At 51.9% G+C, this 16,822-nt stretch overlaps 6 protein-coding genes and 1 non-coding gene across 7 annotated transcripts; 4 read left to right on the top strand and 3 right to left on the bottom strand.

Moving 5' to 3' along the window:
- Positions 1-28: 28 nt before the first annotated feature.
- On the top strand, positions 29-1,316 carry DACRYDRAFT_55377 (mo25 protein; the record flags this gene model as incomplete). Its single annotated transcript, XM_040775320.1, has 6 exons — positions 29-203; positions 270-582; positions 638-770; positions 830-1,039; positions 1,097-1,216; positions 1,275-1,316. The coding sequence occupies 6 exons, from the start codon at positions 29-31 to the stop codon at positions 1,314-1,316; spliced, it is 993 nt and encodes a 330-aa protein (XP_040626506.1).
- Positions 1,317-4,215: 2,899 nt separating this feature from the next.
- On the bottom strand, positions 4,216-4,654 carry DACRYDRAFT_109706 (uncharacterized protein; the record flags this gene model as incomplete). The annotated part of the gene is made up of 2 exons (XM_040768931.1): positions 4,216-4,554; positions 4,604-4,654. The coding sequence occupies 2 exons, from the start codon at positions 4,652-4,654 to the stop codon at positions 4,216-4,218; spliced, it is 390 nt and encodes a 129-aa protein (XP_040626505.1).
- A 934-nt stretch (positions 4,655-5,588) lies between these two features.
- DACRYDRAFT_101249 (synaptobrevin) lies at positions 5,589-6,497 on the bottom strand. The gene is made up of 4 exons (XM_040767540.1): positions 6,429-6,497; positions 6,125-6,341; positions 5,993-6,072; positions 5,589-5,890 (listed from the first exon to the last, which is right to left on the bottom strand). Exons 2-4 carry the CDS (start codon positions 6,324-6,326, stop codon positions 5,810-5,812), a joined length of 363 nt encoding a protein of 120 aa, XP_040626504.1. The 5' UTR covers positions 6,327-6,341; positions 6,429-6,497; the 3' UTR covers positions 5,589-5,809.
- Positions 6,498-7,190: 693 nt separating this feature from the next.
- Positions 7,191-7,304, top strand: DACRYDRAFT_t49. Its single transcript has one exon. It is a non-coding gene; the product is annotated as a tRNA-Ala (tRNA).
- A 3,290-nt stretch (positions 7,305-10,594) lies between these two features.
- Positions 10,595-10,962, top strand: DACRYDRAFT_55383 (SET domain-containing protein; the record flags this gene model as incomplete). The annotated part of the gene is made up of 2 exons (XM_040775321.1): positions 10,595-10,698; positions 10,746-10,962. Coding segments are annotated over 2 exons (321 nt in total), but the record flags the coding sequence as incomplete, so codon positions are not given.
- A 469-nt stretch (positions 10,963-11,431) lies between these two features.
- DACRYDRAFT_23684 (uncharacterized protein) lies at positions 11,432-12,675 on the top strand. Its single transcript, XM_040773346.1, has 3 exons — positions 11,432-11,466; positions 11,515-12,480; positions 12,529-12,675. The coding sequence occupies exon 2, from the start codon at positions 11,732-11,734 to the stop codon at positions 12,065-12,067; it is 336 nt and encodes a 111-aa protein (XP_040626502.1). The 5' UTR covers positions 11,432-11,466; positions 11,515-11,731; the 3' UTR covers positions 12,068-12,480; positions 12,529-12,675.
- Positions 12,676-13,200: 525 nt separating this feature from the next.
- Positions 13,201-14,057, bottom strand: DACRYDRAFT_55626 (uncharacterized protein; the record flags this gene model as incomplete). Its single annotated transcript, XM_040775338.1, has 2 exons — positions 13,201-13,800; positions 13,848-14,057. Coding segments are annotated over 2 exons (810 nt in total), but the record flags the coding sequence as incomplete, so codon positions are not given.
- Positions 14,058-16,822: the final 2,765 nt, after the last annotated feature.

The following is a 16,822-nucleotide window of genomic DNA, read 5'->3' as shown; positions in this document are numbered from 1 at the left end:
AGACACGCCAACCACGGCTCACTCAAGGATGAACTTCTTCAAGTCCCGGTCCCGCGGGCCGAGCGACGTCGTCCGCTCGCTGAAGGACGCTGTCGCTCGAGTAGATGGCACTCCTGCGGGGAGCGATGGAAGGCGGAGGGCGAGCGAGGATGTTAGCAAGTGGTTGGGAGCGATGAAGGGGATCCTTATCGGTGCTGATGGTGGTGCGTGCTATTACTCTCCATATATGTGCTTAGTTGCTGACCCTTTCAACGCATCGCGATTAGAAGAGCCCTCACCTGAACTCGTCGCTCAGCTCGCGCAAGAAGTCTATTCCTCCGATCTCCTCCTCTCTCTCGTCACCAGCATAGCGAAGTTCGACTTCGAAGCGCGCAAAGACGTTGCCCAGATCTTCAACAACCTCTTGCGCCGGCAGATCGGCAGTCGCTGGCCAACGGTAGACTATCTCAGCTCAAGGCAGGATGTCGTGTTTGCTACGCTGGAAGGGTACGAGAACGAGAGTATCGCCCTGAACACGGGGATGATCTTGAAGGAGATGCTCCGACACGAGCCGCTCACCAAGGTGCTGCTCTATTCTGACCAGTCCGCATCTTCCCTCTCCTTTTCTCCATGTACGCTTGCTGATCAGTACCCACAGGTTCTACCAATTCCCACACTACATTGAGAACACGACTTTTGGCGTGTCGTGCGACGCGTTCGCAAACTTCAAGGATACACTCACGCGGCACAAACAGATGGTTGCCGAGTACCTTGAGCAGAACTATGATCGCGTATGTCCATTTTTCTCTGCGATATGGACATTCGAGCCTATCCCTGACCAATGATGTAGTTCTTCCTCACCTACGCCGCTCTCATCGCCTCCTCCAACTATGTTACCAAGCGCCAGTCGCTCAAGCTGCTGGGCGAGATCCTCCTCGACCGCGCAAACTTCAACGTCATGACGCGGTACATCGGGAGCGAGCAGAACCTGAAGACGATGATGAACCTTCTCCGGGACAAGAGCAAGAACATCCAATTCGAAGCGTTCCATGTGTTCAAGGTGCGTGTTCCGAAACGTTTCCTCAGCGGGCTGTTGACGGTTGATGGGCGTGCACAGGTGTTTGTGGCCAACCCGAGGAAACCTACTCAGATAGAAAATATCCTCCGACGAAACAAGAATAAGCTCCTAGCCTTCCTCAACGACTTCCATTGTGATAGGGATGACGAGCAGTTCACGGTGCGTCGATCATAGCTCTTACCAGAGGCGTGGAAGCTAGACACTGACAAACGACCAGGACGAGAAGCAGTTCTTGATCACCCAGATTCAGGGCCTCTGAGATACCCTCGAGCGTTTTGTCGTTCCCTCCGATCTTGCATACCACCCCCGCCTCCCCACTTCGTTCTCCTTCCCCTATCCACACACCCACTCCTCCAAGGTTCAGATCAAACCAAGGACATTCATCCCCCACCCCCCCCACCCCCCCCTTGTTCCCTTCTTCCTTTCCCGGAGGCCGCCTGCTTGCCCGTCTCGCATCCCTGCGAGCTGTCATCATCACTGCATCACTGCATACTTGTAACATCACCCCACTTTTGTCATTTTCGATTTCAATCTCAAACAAGTCCGAGTCTTCTCTTGATACATCGATGTGTTTGGATGTGATGCTGTTGAGTGACCAATGTACTCGCTTCATCAGCTTGGTGTTGGACGAAAGGGAGAAAAGGGGCGGCTGAAAGCATTTCATTAGCTTCATATCAGGGAGGAAAACAAATGATTTTCACGAGTTCAGTGCGACAGGAGGCTGCAGGAATGAGAGGATCCCAAACAACTCGACGGGATGAAACGGGTACACTCGTTGCAAATTGTCGGTGATATGGTATCAGAAATGCGCTTCCAATACATATATATATACAAGGGAAATGAGGCAGGGTACAGGGGATTTTTCTGAAGAATTCGTGATGCAGGCCAAACAAGGTTCTGTCCAACAGAAAATTACTGACGCGATCAGGCGTCCGACATTGAGGTCTCAATCACCCCTTCTTTTCTTCCACCCAGTCAATATCCGTCTCCATCCCCCCTTCGCAGCCTCATGTCGATTCCACCGCGTGTTATTGCGAAACTCGGTGAGGGTAGCGCCATCTGTGTACAACGCCTGCTCGACCACGCGGTTTGCGAATGTCGCGGAACGCTCTCTATACTCCTGTGAGGCGTCGGGATCGGGTGTATCCGCCGGTGGCCTTGGCGATGGGATACGAAGATTCTCGGATTCGCGAGCTTCATTTGCAGCTGTCCGTAGCAGGCCAAGTGTGCTCGGCCCTTGATGCGCTTGCTGAGACGGACGTGTCGTTCGCTTTGGAACATGCATATGTTAAATTCGGGGCAGGATTTGACCGGACGGATTGCGAGAGGGTTCAGGGGTAGTACTTTTGCCCACGAGAAATGAATTTGCATTCGGAGGCATGGATAGCTTTGGCCCGTCGAAATGGGGTTTCTTCCGGAGGCGTCGACTGGACTCAGCAGGACGTGCGAGCATCGTGAATCGGTCAGAAATGAGGTATAGAATCTGCAATTTCTTGGGGCTTTTTATAGTCTGAATTATTGTGGCAGCGACCGGCGGTAGGAAGGAAGATTTGTGGTCGTCTTTCAGGGTGTAGACCTCGAGAGGATTTGTGGTAAATGGCCGGTGATTGGAGAGTGACTCTCAACTCACTGGCAGCGCACTTGCCGCGATCACGTATTTGCGATAGAGTCCATATTTTGGTATCCTAGGAAGTGAGCGTTTTCACGCCGAAGTCATACACAAGGGTTGGAGTGGAAAAAACGCTGACCCCGAATGAATCTTGCCCGTGCTGGGTTCCAGAGCAACCCGAAGACCGAGATCACACACGTACGGGCGTCGCAGATCTCTGAGAAATGAGATGAAGCCCTTTCAAAAGAAGCATGAATTGTGTCCACTTCGTCTCGTTATGTTGGTCTCGTACGCTGGGAAGCTCAACCTGGATCCCTGGTGCAGCGTTCCACAAGCATCTTGCAACCTGTGTCGGATGCTCCAGTCGTCCGCTGTTCAGACGCAGCCTGAGAAGTCGAGGACTGTAATGAAACTCTTGTTGGGTACAGTTTATAATGGGCGGAATGGTAGTCGCGTCCAGGTGATCGATTCGAATGAATGAGGTCCCTGCAATTGACCAAAAGGTCCACAACACCTGCCAGGGTCACCGAGAACATTTTTCCGGGCTCCCAGTGAGCTAAGTCGTTGGCTAGACTTTCGAAATAGAGATCTCGTATCGACGGCCATTTTTTGGCCATGGAGCTCAGCGCAGAATCATCGAAAGCAAAGTTGTCTTCGCAGTCGGGAAGTGAAGCTAGACTCAAGTGGAAGCGCTCCATGGCTCTGCATTCAAGGAGAGGAGAAAAATCGTCCCAAGAGCATAAATAACTGTTGAGAGCCGGAACAGTCAACAGGACTTCCTTCAAACAAGGGAATAACCTCGGTACGGATCGGAGGAATTGGCGATGTGCTTCCTCGTGTTCTTTATTGAAGTTGTATTGCAGTCGAAGGTAGAGTAAAGTCTGGGGCAGCGTGTCAAAGAGACGCTGGTCGTGCCATAGAAGAGGCTTGTAGGTCAAATCAAGACCCACTAAGCTTGGAAACATAATGCCAGGCTCGTGCGAACACTCGATGAAGCTCCGACTTTCTGGCCTGTCAGCCACGGTCACTTGTCGGGATAGGTTTGGATGTGTTGCGATCGCGTTCAAGGCTAGACGTGAGCTGATGCAGTCCACTGCTATTCGCTCCAGATGGGGCAGACTTCGAATCAGCTTCGCCAGTGCCACGTCGGATACTTGCTCAGCGGGGGCAAAGCATAAATTTCGAAGATTGAAGGCAACCAGAGGAATTTGTTCCAAAACCATTGAGAGACTCAGCGCAAATTCGCTGGGAATGGCGTAATCAGTCTTATCGAAAGATTCCGGGGTACGACCATTAATGCACAAGATCAGTTCTTGCAGCCCAGGGTAGAGGAAAGGTGCGACCAAATGCGAATGACAGTGAGACCTATCGAGAAAGACGAGGTGTCGAAGGTTGGGGAAGATGGGCGTTTCTGCCTTGCAGCTCAAGATCTCCAGCTTTTCGACGCAGTTGGCCGTGGACGGCATCAACACGCGGTGCGGGTTGGAGGATGTGGGGGTGAAATTCAGAACCAAAACATGTACCAACGATCCATATCGATGGAAATTCTTCATAAATTCTTCAGCCTGTGATTCGTCGCTGACACCGCACGTAATCTGGGGCGGGGCATCTTCGCAAGCCGTGCAAATCCATTTTGGTTGATTTGCCACCATCGCAAAGGGATCGCCGCCTCGTAGAATGCCCGATTGGTTGGGCATATTCGAGCGAGTTCGCTGGGATTAAGGAAGCGGAAGATGCTGTCCAGGATATCTCTCATCTTGAGTGCACGGTGAGACTCATATCGTCGGAAGGTGGGATCGCACAGCTGAGAAAGCGGCAGCGGCGACCAAAACGCCTGAATGTCTGGGGTGAGGTAATCCTCTTCTAGCATGTCCTGCAGGCGTGGCGGCTTTCTCATGTTGAGTCACTGCTAACGGGCGGACTGATAGGGTACTCACAGGGGGGTTGAAGGAGTATCCAAGTTCCATCGTCGCCCAAATCTCCTCCATAAGGTTTTACGACCAAGTTGTGGACCCATGGCCCCCATCGTCCATTATATAACCCAGACATCAAAGGCAATCCAACCCACATACAGTCGCGTAATGCTCGCCTGTAGGAAGGCATGCCAAGGCCATCTCGCGTTAATTTAGCGCCGTCCTGGACCACGGATTGAAGCACGTGATTGTACCCTCTCCGGCGTATCACAGGCGGCGTGTTACACGGGTATTATAAATGAAGAAGCTCTCCGACCACGTTACGTGGGATGTGGCTGCGGACCACGCCCGTACGGCAGGAAATACATGCGCCGATCGTTGGGGTTAGCAGGTTGATGACCTTTAGAAGATGACCACGTACATGTTCGGAGGGAAGGCCCGAGCTTCGGCACCCCTTAATGATCGCCTTCTGCTTGATTTGGGCAGTTGCCGTCGTTCCATATCAACCATCTTGTCGGAGGTCGGGTCTCCACATTTCCCAGGCCCGCAAAACGTCAGACTCCCATCCGACCGTGATTCACAAACACGCCGATGTCGAAGTGTACAATCACCGCTCAAGCTCGATCATGGACCATGGACCGGTGTCCAGCCTTATGTCTGAGGAAGCGCCGATCGTCGTTCCCACAGGCCCACAGGCTAGAACCACTCTCATGTCTGAGCATGCACACCGACCACCGCAGAGTTTGCCTGTGAGACATGTGTGGCATGCGGCGGAGAGCCACTGGGAATCTCTGCCAGCGGAACGGTGCTAATCGTATCGATCGTCGGAAAGTATCCGATGATAGAGAAGGCTTCCAAGGCTTCTATGGGATGTGGTTCCTTCGGAGGGAACGCCACAATCTGACCGCATATATGCCGCAGTTTCATCGCACATCCATAGGGCCGGGAAGACAATGACGGCGCGCCTGCATTTATCACACGAGCCAGTTCACACTTATTCAAGGAGGGAAAATATCATACAATTCAGAACACAGATCCACACGGCACGCTGGCCACTCTGCTCCAACACACTCCTCATCAAATAGTTGCATTCGTTGGACACGCATCAGAGCAATAAAACGTGAAACGTAAGTGGAAAGGAAGAGAATATGGGAAACAAGGGTTCGTGCCGGAACGTCCACCGGATATACGTACTGCGTACGAACGGAGGGAGAAGCGAGGTGTACAAGCTTAGTGATGAACGGATTTGACGATGGGGACGATGATGATCACTAGGAGAACGGCAATACCGACACCGATGAGGATACGCATCTGAAGCATGGGTCAGCACAGTCTTCGTAAGTAGAGGCTATGCACCGTTCTCGAATACGATGAGGTGCAGGAGAAGTGGGAAAGAAATGGTAAAGCACATACCTTCATGTCCTTCCACCACATGTTCTTACGCACACGGTTAGCGCCACGCCTGAACCCTTGTGCGGACATAGCGAGGTTGTCTATTGCCCATCTCAATCATGCTACAGCGATGAATAGACCACAGCAGCGCACCAGTCTTGTCACGGAGGACGTCGATCCTCTCTCCTCGCTCGGCAACCTTGGTGATGTTCTCCCGCATGATACCAACGGTATCATCGATCTGCTGCTGGATGGCAGCTGTTTTGCTGTTCCCGGCTCCACCGGCTCCTGGCGCAGGTGCACCGGAGGATGAGCCATTGCGGGGGACGTAGGGGTCGTAGGGCTCGCTGGACATTGTAGATGGTTGATTCTAAGGTGATTGGGCGTCAGGACGTGACCGGCACGAACGGCGTAAAGTGATGGTGGTAGTTGGAGAGGAGAGGAAGAGTTAGCTCACTTTTGGGGAAGGAGATGGGTGCGTAGGTTACAAGAAGGCGGTGGATACGGAGGGGGAGGCGGTTAAAGTAACGTGTGACGATGTATGCGCAGGGGGGGAGGACGGATGGAAAGGCGGTGAAGATCGGTCTGGGTGGGAGCGGACGGTCGCGCTTTGACACGGGGGCGATGACGACCAACCAGAGCAGAGTGGCGTTCACACAACAAGGCTGCGCGGTCAACTCCGGACAACGCCACTCGGATGCAGAACGTGCATCGGAGGCAACTGCCCTGATGCAACAAGGCACCCGCTGACCTCACCACGACGATGTTGGTAACTTTCTCTTTCCGACTCGAGCACGACTGCCTCTGTCCATACTTGTGGCACTCGACACAAGCAGAACCTTCCCACCCATAACAGCACCGTAGAATTCCTTGATGAGGAGTAGTGCGGCGGCGACATCCGCGGCACATTTGTGCGCCAAAATATATCTTTCTCCGGCTTGAGCACCACCTGTTTGCTGCAAGTGAAGAAGATATCATCACTTGGTCCCAGCAATCCCTCACCTCTATTGAATGGTCAATGTCCCTAGCAGTGGATAGCACCACATGCTGTTGAAGCATGAGCAGAGGTCACATCTCAAACAAGAACGGAGACGTGAACCAGTCCAGCATCTTGCAGCCCTGCTTCTTCCATCAGAACAAAACCGTCTTTCACCGAGATGAATTGCGAAAATAGATTTCTCAGCAATCTATAAGTATGACGAGGGTCCATTTCCTCGTCGGGGATGTAGCTCATCGGTAGAGCGCTCGCTTAGCAAGTATTTGACCACCTGTTCTTCAAACCGGCGACTCACTACGTTGCGAGAGGTGGTTGGTTCGATTCCTATCATCTCCATTTCATTTCCTTTTGGTTACCTAGCAGTTTTCGCTTCAGCGATCGCGACCCTTCTGCTTTATGACATGCTTCCTCACTGTATACGTTCGGAGGAGTTTCGGACTTGGGACTAACTATCCTAACTCAATTCCTAAACTATGATTACCTAAAGCTGTCTCATTCGAACTGTCGTTTGAGCGGCTTCGAAGTTAGAATGTGCAGCATAGTTCTATGTGGGAACGACAATCGGTGCTTCCTCAGGCATAAGGCTGGCTACCGGACTATGATCGAGCTTGAGCGTCGATAGTACACTCTTCGACTCTGGTTATGAATCACGGTCGGATGGGAGTCTGACGTTTTGCGGGCCTGGGAAACGTGGAGACCCGACCTCCGACAAGATGGTTGATATGGCGGTAACTGCCCAAATCAAGCAGAAGGCGATCATCAAGGGGTGCTGCTCGGCCCTTCCCTGGCAAGGCAAGTGCACGTCGTTGGGCCTAAGCAGAGGGGTAATGGGAGTTAGAACTGATGTGGTTTGAAAGTCTAGCTCGTTGGGTACATGCTGCATTCGATCACGTATGTTGATATGACCTAAGAACACTCGACACACACATGTGTTCTCCACAAAGAGATGTTCACAGTTGCAGGTGTGCTGAGCAGTTCAAGTTGAGGAGAGTACTGGAAGTTGTGATTGGACAATCTGATCTTGCGCACTCGAAACTGCCTCCCTTGATCCATGCCAGAAAAGCTCCCTTCTTACACCCTGATCCTATCGTCCTCATTGGTTCTTTTCTGCAACAGCCCTCCACTGATGGGCTTCTTCATCAAACAGCTGACTCAACTTACATAATCATGAATGCTTCCGTCAGGCTCGCTGTCCTTTGTCTCCTATCGCCCTTGGTGACTCTTGTATCCTTACCACCACCTTCCCTCTTTACCAACTGTATACAAAGGACATCACCTTGTTGTGGTGTTCTTGACATAGGTTGGCAAGTCTGTGAGGTTTTCTTTGTCCCAAAGTGGACTTGGTGATTTGACTGGGAAGAGAACGCGTCCGACGCGTGTGACACGTCGCGTCAATAAACGGTTTTCGCGTCCCAAGTAGCCCACTCCCTGTATACGGACAGCAACCTCTCCTGTACCGCAAGATAGATCGCGTCAAGGAGCAAACGGTGATGGCTCGACGGTCTGATGCATCCATATCCAGGGGCGTGATGCTCAGCTCAAGGTCAGGTGATGGCACGCCCTCTAATAAAAGCGACATCTTCAGTGCGTCCCTTCGTCGCTCATCACAGGATACCTGGGACTGATTTTGCTGATTAAGATGTTCGATCATCCCAGTCGGCTATTCCGAGCCTTGCTGTATCCGTGTCCTCGCTAAGGAAGCGAAGGATGTCAGAATTCCTGGCTGGCCAACCTTCCAGTTCTCCCCCACCGCCTGCGCAACGCCCGCGCCGAAAGTCGATCTCGGAAAGTGAAGTCGAGCTGGAGCTGTTGGACACGGCGAATGACCCGCTTATCCCCGTCCCCAAGTTTAACGGTGGGAGCGCGGAGAAGAAGTCGGGGAAGGCGATGGCGAAGAAGAGCGCTGGACCACAGCCTTCCAAAGGAATCAGCATTGTCAAGGGCAAGACGGAGAGAGAGGACGTGTGGGTCATCTCCGACTTGGAGGAAGAGGATAGCATTCCGTCTCCCGCGCGGGCAGGGAGGGTACGGAGGGAGAATGCACGTATCTTCCAGCCGAAGGTTATTAGCCCTGTGGACGAGTCAGAGAGCGAAAGCCTGCCGGACAACCCTATGGACTATACGCCCAGATCACGCAAGATAAATGTAAAAGGCAAAGGCGGCGGAGAGTCATCATCTTCGATTGCGACGCCACCACTTATCGCTCGCAAGACGAAGCTTGATCGCCCCCCAAAACCAGCGGAGCGCAGGACTGAACGGCGGATCTTCGAAACTCCAGAAGCGGAGCCGATGCCCGAGAGGGGCATGTCACATCCCGCCTCAACCCCTGGGGAGAAGCTCCAGGCATTATCAGGGAAGAAAGGACCTCTATTTCAGGATGCAGCGGAGAAGCGGGTACGCGTCCCTATAGCCTTGGTCGAATGCAAGGAAGAAGAAGAAGCCTACTCTTCTGACTCCTTAAGTGTGCGGCCGTCCGTGCGAAACCAACGCATTGCCCCTTCACATTCGATTCGAGGATCACTCGCTGCTGCTGCCATTCCGGTCTCAGTCCCATCCATTTCACTATCCGGCCGTCCTCGTTCCATACCTAGCCGCTCCAGCCAAGAGTCTATTCCCCATGCAAGCAATACCATCGCATCAACGCTTCGCGCTACCCAATCCTCGTCTCACATCGATGTGTTCAAACCACTTTCTTCTTCAGCTTCTCACCGAACTGTCTCGACAGGCGACCTGTCTCTCTCTCAGTTTATGAAACAGCAGCCAGCACGTGGGGTCCTGGCGACCATCAAGGCTGCCTTTTCTCTCAACAAACCGGTTGCCGAAACTTCCCCCGTTCCATCATTTGATCGTATCCCGCGCCCAAGCGGAGCAAGAGCAATTATGCAAGCGGCCTGGAATGCGGAGACAGAGAAGATGCGCTGCGCCAAAGTGTACATCGTTGGACGCAACTACAACGATCGAACTAGTACTCCGGAGGTCCCGCCTGGCTTCACTTACATAGAATCCGAATACTTTTAGTATGCCCTGCCTCCTTTGAAAGGTCCCTGTGTCTAACCCTTCCTGCAGCAATGTACAAACTGTACATCAGAATCCGCATACTCGCTTCCTACCCGCGGATTTCGACCACGTCTGTTGGCAAGCGCAACAGCCTTGCACGATAAGACCGCCGACGCGTCGCAACCAGCATGACTGCCATAAGCAGCAGTTCAGAGGTCACTACGCTTATGATGAGCAAGTGAGTCATTCAATTGTTAGGTTGTGCAGTGTCCTTAGAACCTGGATAGGGTCTTTTCACATTCCAATTCCCTTCGCATATTGTTATCCTGGAGTGCAACAGGGTGAGTGTGCCACACTGTATTGCACAAAAGTGCTGACCCAACATAGTATTGTATGTGCGATAAGGAAAGTTGCCAATTCTCCGTGGCGCAAAGACAAAGGAGGCAGGAACTGCACGTTTTTGAAACCGAGAACTGTGGTTGGGGAGTCCGAACTCCAGTAGACCTAAAGCGAGGGCAAGTTCTCGGGATGTACATGGGCGAGTTTATGCAAGTCTATCCGGATGTACAGTGTGCCTGTAGCTGACAGTCAATAGTAGCCGAGAGGAAGGTGGGAGAAGACAGGGCAACTATATTTTTGATCTTGATGCGGAAGAGAAGCGGGAAGATCTATCTCTGGAAGGCAAATTCTCTGTAGATGCTGAGAATTGTGGCAACTGGACACGGTTCATCAAGTTGGTTCCTGTGTTGATTTCCCGATTGTTTGCTGAACTCTTCCCAGTAATTCATGTGAACCCAATCTGTTTGTCAGAACTGTGAACTACGAAGCACCAGCCAAGTATCATCCTGGACGTTTGATGTTTATATGTCTGAGAGACATCGAAGCGGGCGAAGAGTTGACATTTACATATACACCAACCCATGCAGTTGCACCTGAGGATATTCCTTCCAAACCAAGATGCTACTGTGGAGCTGAGAGTTGTAGGGGATGGTATTGAGAAATGAATACTAGGATTGTCAGCTATGTGTCTTCATAGCAGTAAAATGGGCATGCTTTGTAGCATTGCTTGCTAACTAATAATCCATCAGTTCATGTTATTTGGACATCTTCGGGTGATACTGTACACGCGTAAGATCCTCCGCAGCTATAAGAGTGGCATATGCTCGAAATACGGAACAGGAAGAAGAGAGTATGGGACAAAGAACGAACTCTTGTCGTGGGGATTTAAAGGGGGAAGGTCAGGGTCATAATTGGCGGATGTATCTTCTTCCACGGATCCCCGATTGATCCGATTATTGCCACTGGCCTTACCATATGCGGTAATTTGTACTGCCTCTACCGTCATCGTTCCAACCAAGCGGTCTCTCCCGCAAAGGAGCTCAAGCCCAGACACTCTGAGGGCGTAAAAGCACCAATGTCCCTACCATGGCTACCCTTCCCGTCATATCCTCTTTCTTCGGCCCAAACTTGCTCTCTCATCAGTGGTAAACAGTAGTCATGGGTATGCCATCTTCACTCTATTCACAAATCGTTGTTAATACGAATACAGGTCAGGTACATGCGCGCTTTGAACAACTATATGCCCAAAAAACCGGGCGCAGAGGAAACACATGGTGGTTTCCTCGATTCGGTCGTCAAGCTTTCGGCCTGAACTTCGACGTTCTTGAAGTCATCTTTGAGTTCATCACCGATCCCCGTGACTTGGCAACTTGTGTCTCACCAACAAATTGTTCTACGAGGCGGCAAGACCATTCTTATATCGGGAGATGAAGTTCTTTTGCACGCGCAAGGTCGCACCATGCGCGCGCTGTATCCTCTTATATCGTACTCTGCTCGCGGATCCGCGCCTGGGACTGTATGTGCACCATCTCTCGATAGATGTCGACTCGTTCGACACTGATCGGCCGGGCCAACTGCTTCGCCCTGCGTTATGCCGCGTCTTTTATCGAACACTTTGGCTCTTCCATAACCTCAAGAAGATCGAGCTCCTCAAGCTGAGCGCCCAATCACCTGGTATGATTGACTCCCTCCCAAGTTGCTTCGACTGCAAGCACGTCGATATCGCACTATCCAACTGGCAGCCCCTCAGCGAACATTCCTGAAAGATCAATCTCAAGTCCAACGCTTGCGGTTGGTCGTCGTGGGAGAAGAGATGTCCGATGAGCAATCCGTTACGACCACTTTCGACTGGCTTTCACACGATCTGACCAACCTCCCGAATTTCCAGAAGTTGGAAGGAACTTTATCTGCGACAGGGTTGGTTAGAGGCCGGCCGGTGACGACGTTCAGATACGCATCGCTCCCCATATCCCGAAGATTAGAGCAAGGATTCGAGATGCTCCCATCATCATATTGCACCTGGGTGTTATAAAACTTGGCTTTGTCGACCGGTCCATTGCAGCACCTGGGAATCAAGATGAGCAACCTTGATATCAAAGTTCTGGGAGAGATCGTCGAAACCCTGCCTCATCTCAACGCCGTGATGATCTATCTTCCCGACGTGTATTCCCTTGCGGTGCGCACAGTGCCCCGTATCTCCTTTACAAACTGATATCCCGTCTAGTCTCTTTCCTCCGCCACACTAACGAAACGCCTTCCCCACCGACCAAACACCTCCGGGCTGCAACATCTACTCATCTCATGCCACGCCTGGGCCGTACATCTAGACAGTTCCCATTTCCTGCCTCTCGTGCACCACCTAGGTGCCGACTTTCCCAACCTGATAAACCTGCTGATCGCACCTGCTTCGGGGGCCATCAGCGCCCTTCCGCTGGTCAGAGGTCCGCTAGAATACAGCTTCAAGCGACCAAGGAACGGATTGTGGACGAATTGGTCTAGGCAACTTACGGCTCCTATCATCCCTCAGCCAAGGAGCTCCCGACCTCATGCTATTGTATCTCAGTCTGTCAGCCTTTGAGTTACGCTATATCCTACATCATGCTGTATTTTTAGGCATCATACTAGCCTCTTTGGGGCATCATATAAATCTAATGCTGGCCTGCAGAGTTCCTCCTTCGCTGGAGCGCGCCACTCGGGGCTGCTTGCTGTATCTTCTCCGACTGACACCAGATCAGTGATGCTGAAGTCATAGCACAGACTGTCGGCGTTCAGCGTGATTTCCGCAGGATCCAACGCCGAAAAGTCGCACTGACATTCTGGGACAATCCGGTGACTTTTGACCGCTGCTGTACAAAAGACGAGCTGTCAATGATAAGTCAACGTCCCCATTCTGTTGCTACAGGTGAGCCAGGTACCTCATACCTTCAACTTTTCGAACTTCGATAATCTTGCACGGGTCAAACGGCTGCGGTGGGTCCGTCGGATATCCTTTCTGGTTAGACACCACTCTCACCCCCTTCCTCTCGAAATCACAAGACCAATGGGTATGACCAAAACACCAAGTCTTCACCTGCTCTCCCCACCAGCCCTTCTCCGTCAACTTGGTGGAAAAAGCACTCCCCGCAAAGCCGCCTTTGAACTTGGGGTCTGAAGTATTCTCAAACGTAGGTGAATGGTGGGTGAAGATGACGATCTGCCGATCCGGCTCTTGTGTGCGGAGGGAGGAGAGCGCATCCTCGAGCCAGGAGAGCTCTACTTGGTGCACAGACTCGTATTCCGGGATGTGGAAGCCTTTGATACGCTTAAAATCGGGAGAGACTCTGGAGATCGCCTCCGCGTGTTTTGGGTCCAACTCAGACCACAGCGTGCAGCCGAGGAGCGTGAGAGTAGGGGAGAGGTCGTATCGTGTACGGTAGAGGTATATAAACACGCCTCGCCCGTTAGATGGCTCGGCTCTCGGTGCTGCATAGTCCTGCAGGCGCTTGTGTGATTCCTCCTGATGTAACGTCAGCGTTCGTCTCCGGACGACGGGGCAGACCGCACCAAGGACCATTCGTACGCTTCATGGTTCCCAGCCAGATAAAATACTCGTCTGAACCTGGTCAATTGCACGTCAAACCACTCAAACAGCCCGTCAGAGATTGTGTGCCCCATATCTCCGAGCAAGGCAACGTCTTCGGCCATCACAGGGAAATCATAGGTATATGCCGGCTCGTCAGGTTGCCCAAGTTCGAGATGTGCATCGCTCAACAATTAAAAACGAAACTCGATGGACATGGCAGAAAATATTGAGGCAGTTTGATTGAGAGCTGGCGATACAGTGTATGCATTGTTATGATGTTCGAGCAATCACATGTAGAACATCAAGGGGTCCACCGAACAGTGGAAGCATTTCTTAGACACGTGCGGTCAGTTTGAGGATTTACTTGGATGAAGAACTCCCTGAATCAGAACCTGCCTTGATTCTCTACCTGCAACCGTAATACGCTACTTTCATCATCAAACAAGGGTGAAATTTATAGAACGCTTTTTGACGGGAGAAGGGTTCGGAAGTAAAAGAACTCTTACGCCTTCTTTGTTGCCAGACGGCAGCTCGGCAGCAAGGACAGGTTGGTGCATACGACAGCCAGCTCTCGATGCAACCTTTGTGGAACAAGTGCCAACAGACGCCCAGATGTGCGACAGTGTCATCATGTTGGTACTACATCTCAGCAACCAGCTTGCGAAGAGGGGATTAAACGTGCCTACCTCCTGGAGACAAATCACACAGATCTTATCCTCGCCTTCTAATGGTTCCTCGCGGTACAAGCTGATATACAGCCTTCCAGGGTTGTCTGGAGCTCCACGTGAATGCGATCTCATGCGATCCAGGAGAAAACTTTGCGTTTCAAAGAGCACATTGTTGTCAATCTGGTCATGAAGGTCAGTCACATTTCACGCACAGTGCATAACTCACGGTGTTGGCAGCGGGGTGTGGACCATATCGCCATCCCGGTTCCGTGGGGCGGCCAGTGCGCGACATTTCCGTTTGGTCAGTGAAGCCTCTTCCAGCTCGGTTGTGCGACATTGGCAATCTATCACCAGGCTCGACGACGGCAAACGCAGCTCGCACATACACGGCGACCATGGAATCGATCTCCCCAAGCGGATCGTTTGGCTCAGTCCTACTGATTGTCGCACGTGGGAAAATAGGGAACCAATCGTTCAAGCCCGGTTGAAATGGTGCAAGTGTATGAGCTTGCCGGGCAGCGCGGGGAGCAAGAATCCCGCCCCAGAACTCTCATACGACCGAATTCGGCGATCGTCTGCGTCACTGTCTTCACTTTCTTCCCGCTGGTGTCGGTTCCGCTGATGGAGTGTCTGCTCAGGACCATGTTGCCATTCTCGATGTCGATGAGGTTGCTCTCCTCTAACTTCGGCATCCGCTTCATAGGCTCCCGCTGTCTCTGAGATTTGTGACCCAGGGTTTGCTGGCTGCCAACCAAGAAAGGGTTGCAAAAAAAAACTCGTCCCAGTCTCATGATCGTTCGCTATGGTTCCTAGCAGCCACGTCGACGGAACAGCACCAGACAGTACATCTGTCTGGATCACACTCCCATAAGTTCTAGGTCACGTTTCAAGTAAGGGGAATGGCCCACCATATTTTGCCACTCAGCCGCCAATTGCCTGTTAGCAGCATCGGTGCGGCGCTGTTCTTCTGATGGCCGCTCTGTTTCTGGCATGACAACGAATCTGCTGCATGAAGGTAAGCACTTGCTGCATACATTTTCCATAACATCTGAAGCTTACAGAGTAAAGTTGCAGACGTATGGTCCTTGAGGGGGTGAACCAAGGCGAGACTGTTTAGGAGGGAGCACACGTATCGACCGAGTTTATAGGTCACCGTGAGCGGACTAGTCCGACGTAGACAGCCTTCTTCACAGGTTTTCGGCACGTCATTGAACGGTACATCTCTGTGAAAATATTGACCGTATACCCCAACCAGTTTTCAAACGAGTGTTTCCTTCCAAAAGTCATCTTCTGCCGATGGCATCTTCAATCGGCCAAGGGGACTTCCGTCAAGGGGACTTCCGTCAAGGGGACTTCCGTCAAGGGGACTTCCGTCAAGGGGACTGACTTCCACCAATGGGATTTCCGCTGATTGCCTGGTTTCTGCCATGTGGCATCCCATCGGAATCTTGAATGTCGTACTCAAAAAATGCCCGAGTTCCTTCTCAGCAGCAGAAAAATAGAACTCATATACCAAATACGCACCTTACCTTAGCGCATGGTGACTTGGAACTAGGAACACTGTGGGAGAGGCGATCATAGGAGCACCTCATAACCCACCACCCATCGTGATCCAAGCGCCCAAGCACGGAATCGCTTTACCCCGCAAAAAACAGTTCACTGCGCGTGCCGCCGTGGGCCGAGACTGACGCGTGCAAGTCAATGTCGTATCTGGCCAGAAAAATCGGGCGCATTCGTGGCTGACTCTGCCAAAGACCAACAAACGTGAAACACGGATCAGACATGTGTTGACGTCAGATCTGGCTTGGTTCCCATGCTGATGGACCCTTGTATTCGTTCTCCGCAACGATGAGATGTGGGTTTTCGACATCGTCGCAGTGAGGATAATGGGAGCAAGACGCCTGTTGCTCTTGACCTCTTTACGTTTTACGAGCCAAGACCAATAATAAGCCTCTACGCCAGCTCGGATAAAAAACAGTATACATGAAAAGATCGCAACAGTCCAACCTCCTAACCTACCTGTTTTTATCTAACTCGATAAGATTGTGCATCAAAATATTCATTCATCATCATCATCCCAATCATCCTCTTCTTCTGAGTCACTCTCCTGACCCAGGCTCTTATTCCTCTGCGAAAGCGCTGCAGCCAGTGCTCCGGCAAGATCACTTCCTCCCGCAGCAGCGGGAGCAGCGGGGGCAGCAGCGGTTGGGGAGAATGGTTCTTCTCTTTCTGCAGGAGTCTGGGGATAGGTCAGTATGACAGCACGGGCCAGGAAAATGGTGAACGAA

Source organism: Dacryopinax primogenitus, assembly GCF_000292625.1.
Source record: "Dacryopinax primogenitus strain DJM-731 SS1 chromosome Unknown DACRYscaffold_15, whole genome shotgun sequence".
NCBI classification, from domain to species: Eukaryota; Fungi; Basidiomycota; class Dacrymycetes; order Dacrymycetales; family Dacrymycetaceae; genus Dacryopinax; species Dacryopinax primogenitus.
Note: the sequence above shows the minus strand (reverse complement) of the source record. Positions and strands in the feature narration are given on the sequence as shown.

What these genes read in the sequence shown, in the direction of transcription:
- DACRYDRAFT_23684 (XM_040773346.1), top strand. Translation starts at nt 11,732, where the DNA reads ATGAAGTTCTTTTGCACGCGCAAGGTCGCACCATGCGCGCGCTGTATC.
- DACRYDRAFT_101249 (XM_040767540.1), bottom strand. Translation starts at nt 6,326, where the DNA reads ATGTCCAGCGAGCCCTACGACCCCTACGTCCCCCGCAATGGCTCATCC. An exon ending in CGTCCTCCGTGACAAGACTG is followed by an intron (nt 6,073 to 6,124) that starts GTGCGCTGCTGT and finishes GATGGGCAATAG; the next exon opens with ACAACCTCGCTATGTCCGCA. An exon ending in TGTGGTGGAAGGACATGAAG is followed by an intron (nt 5,891 to 5,992) that starts GTATGTGCTTTA and finishes CCCATGCTTCAG; the next exon opens with ATGCGTATCCTCATCGGTGT.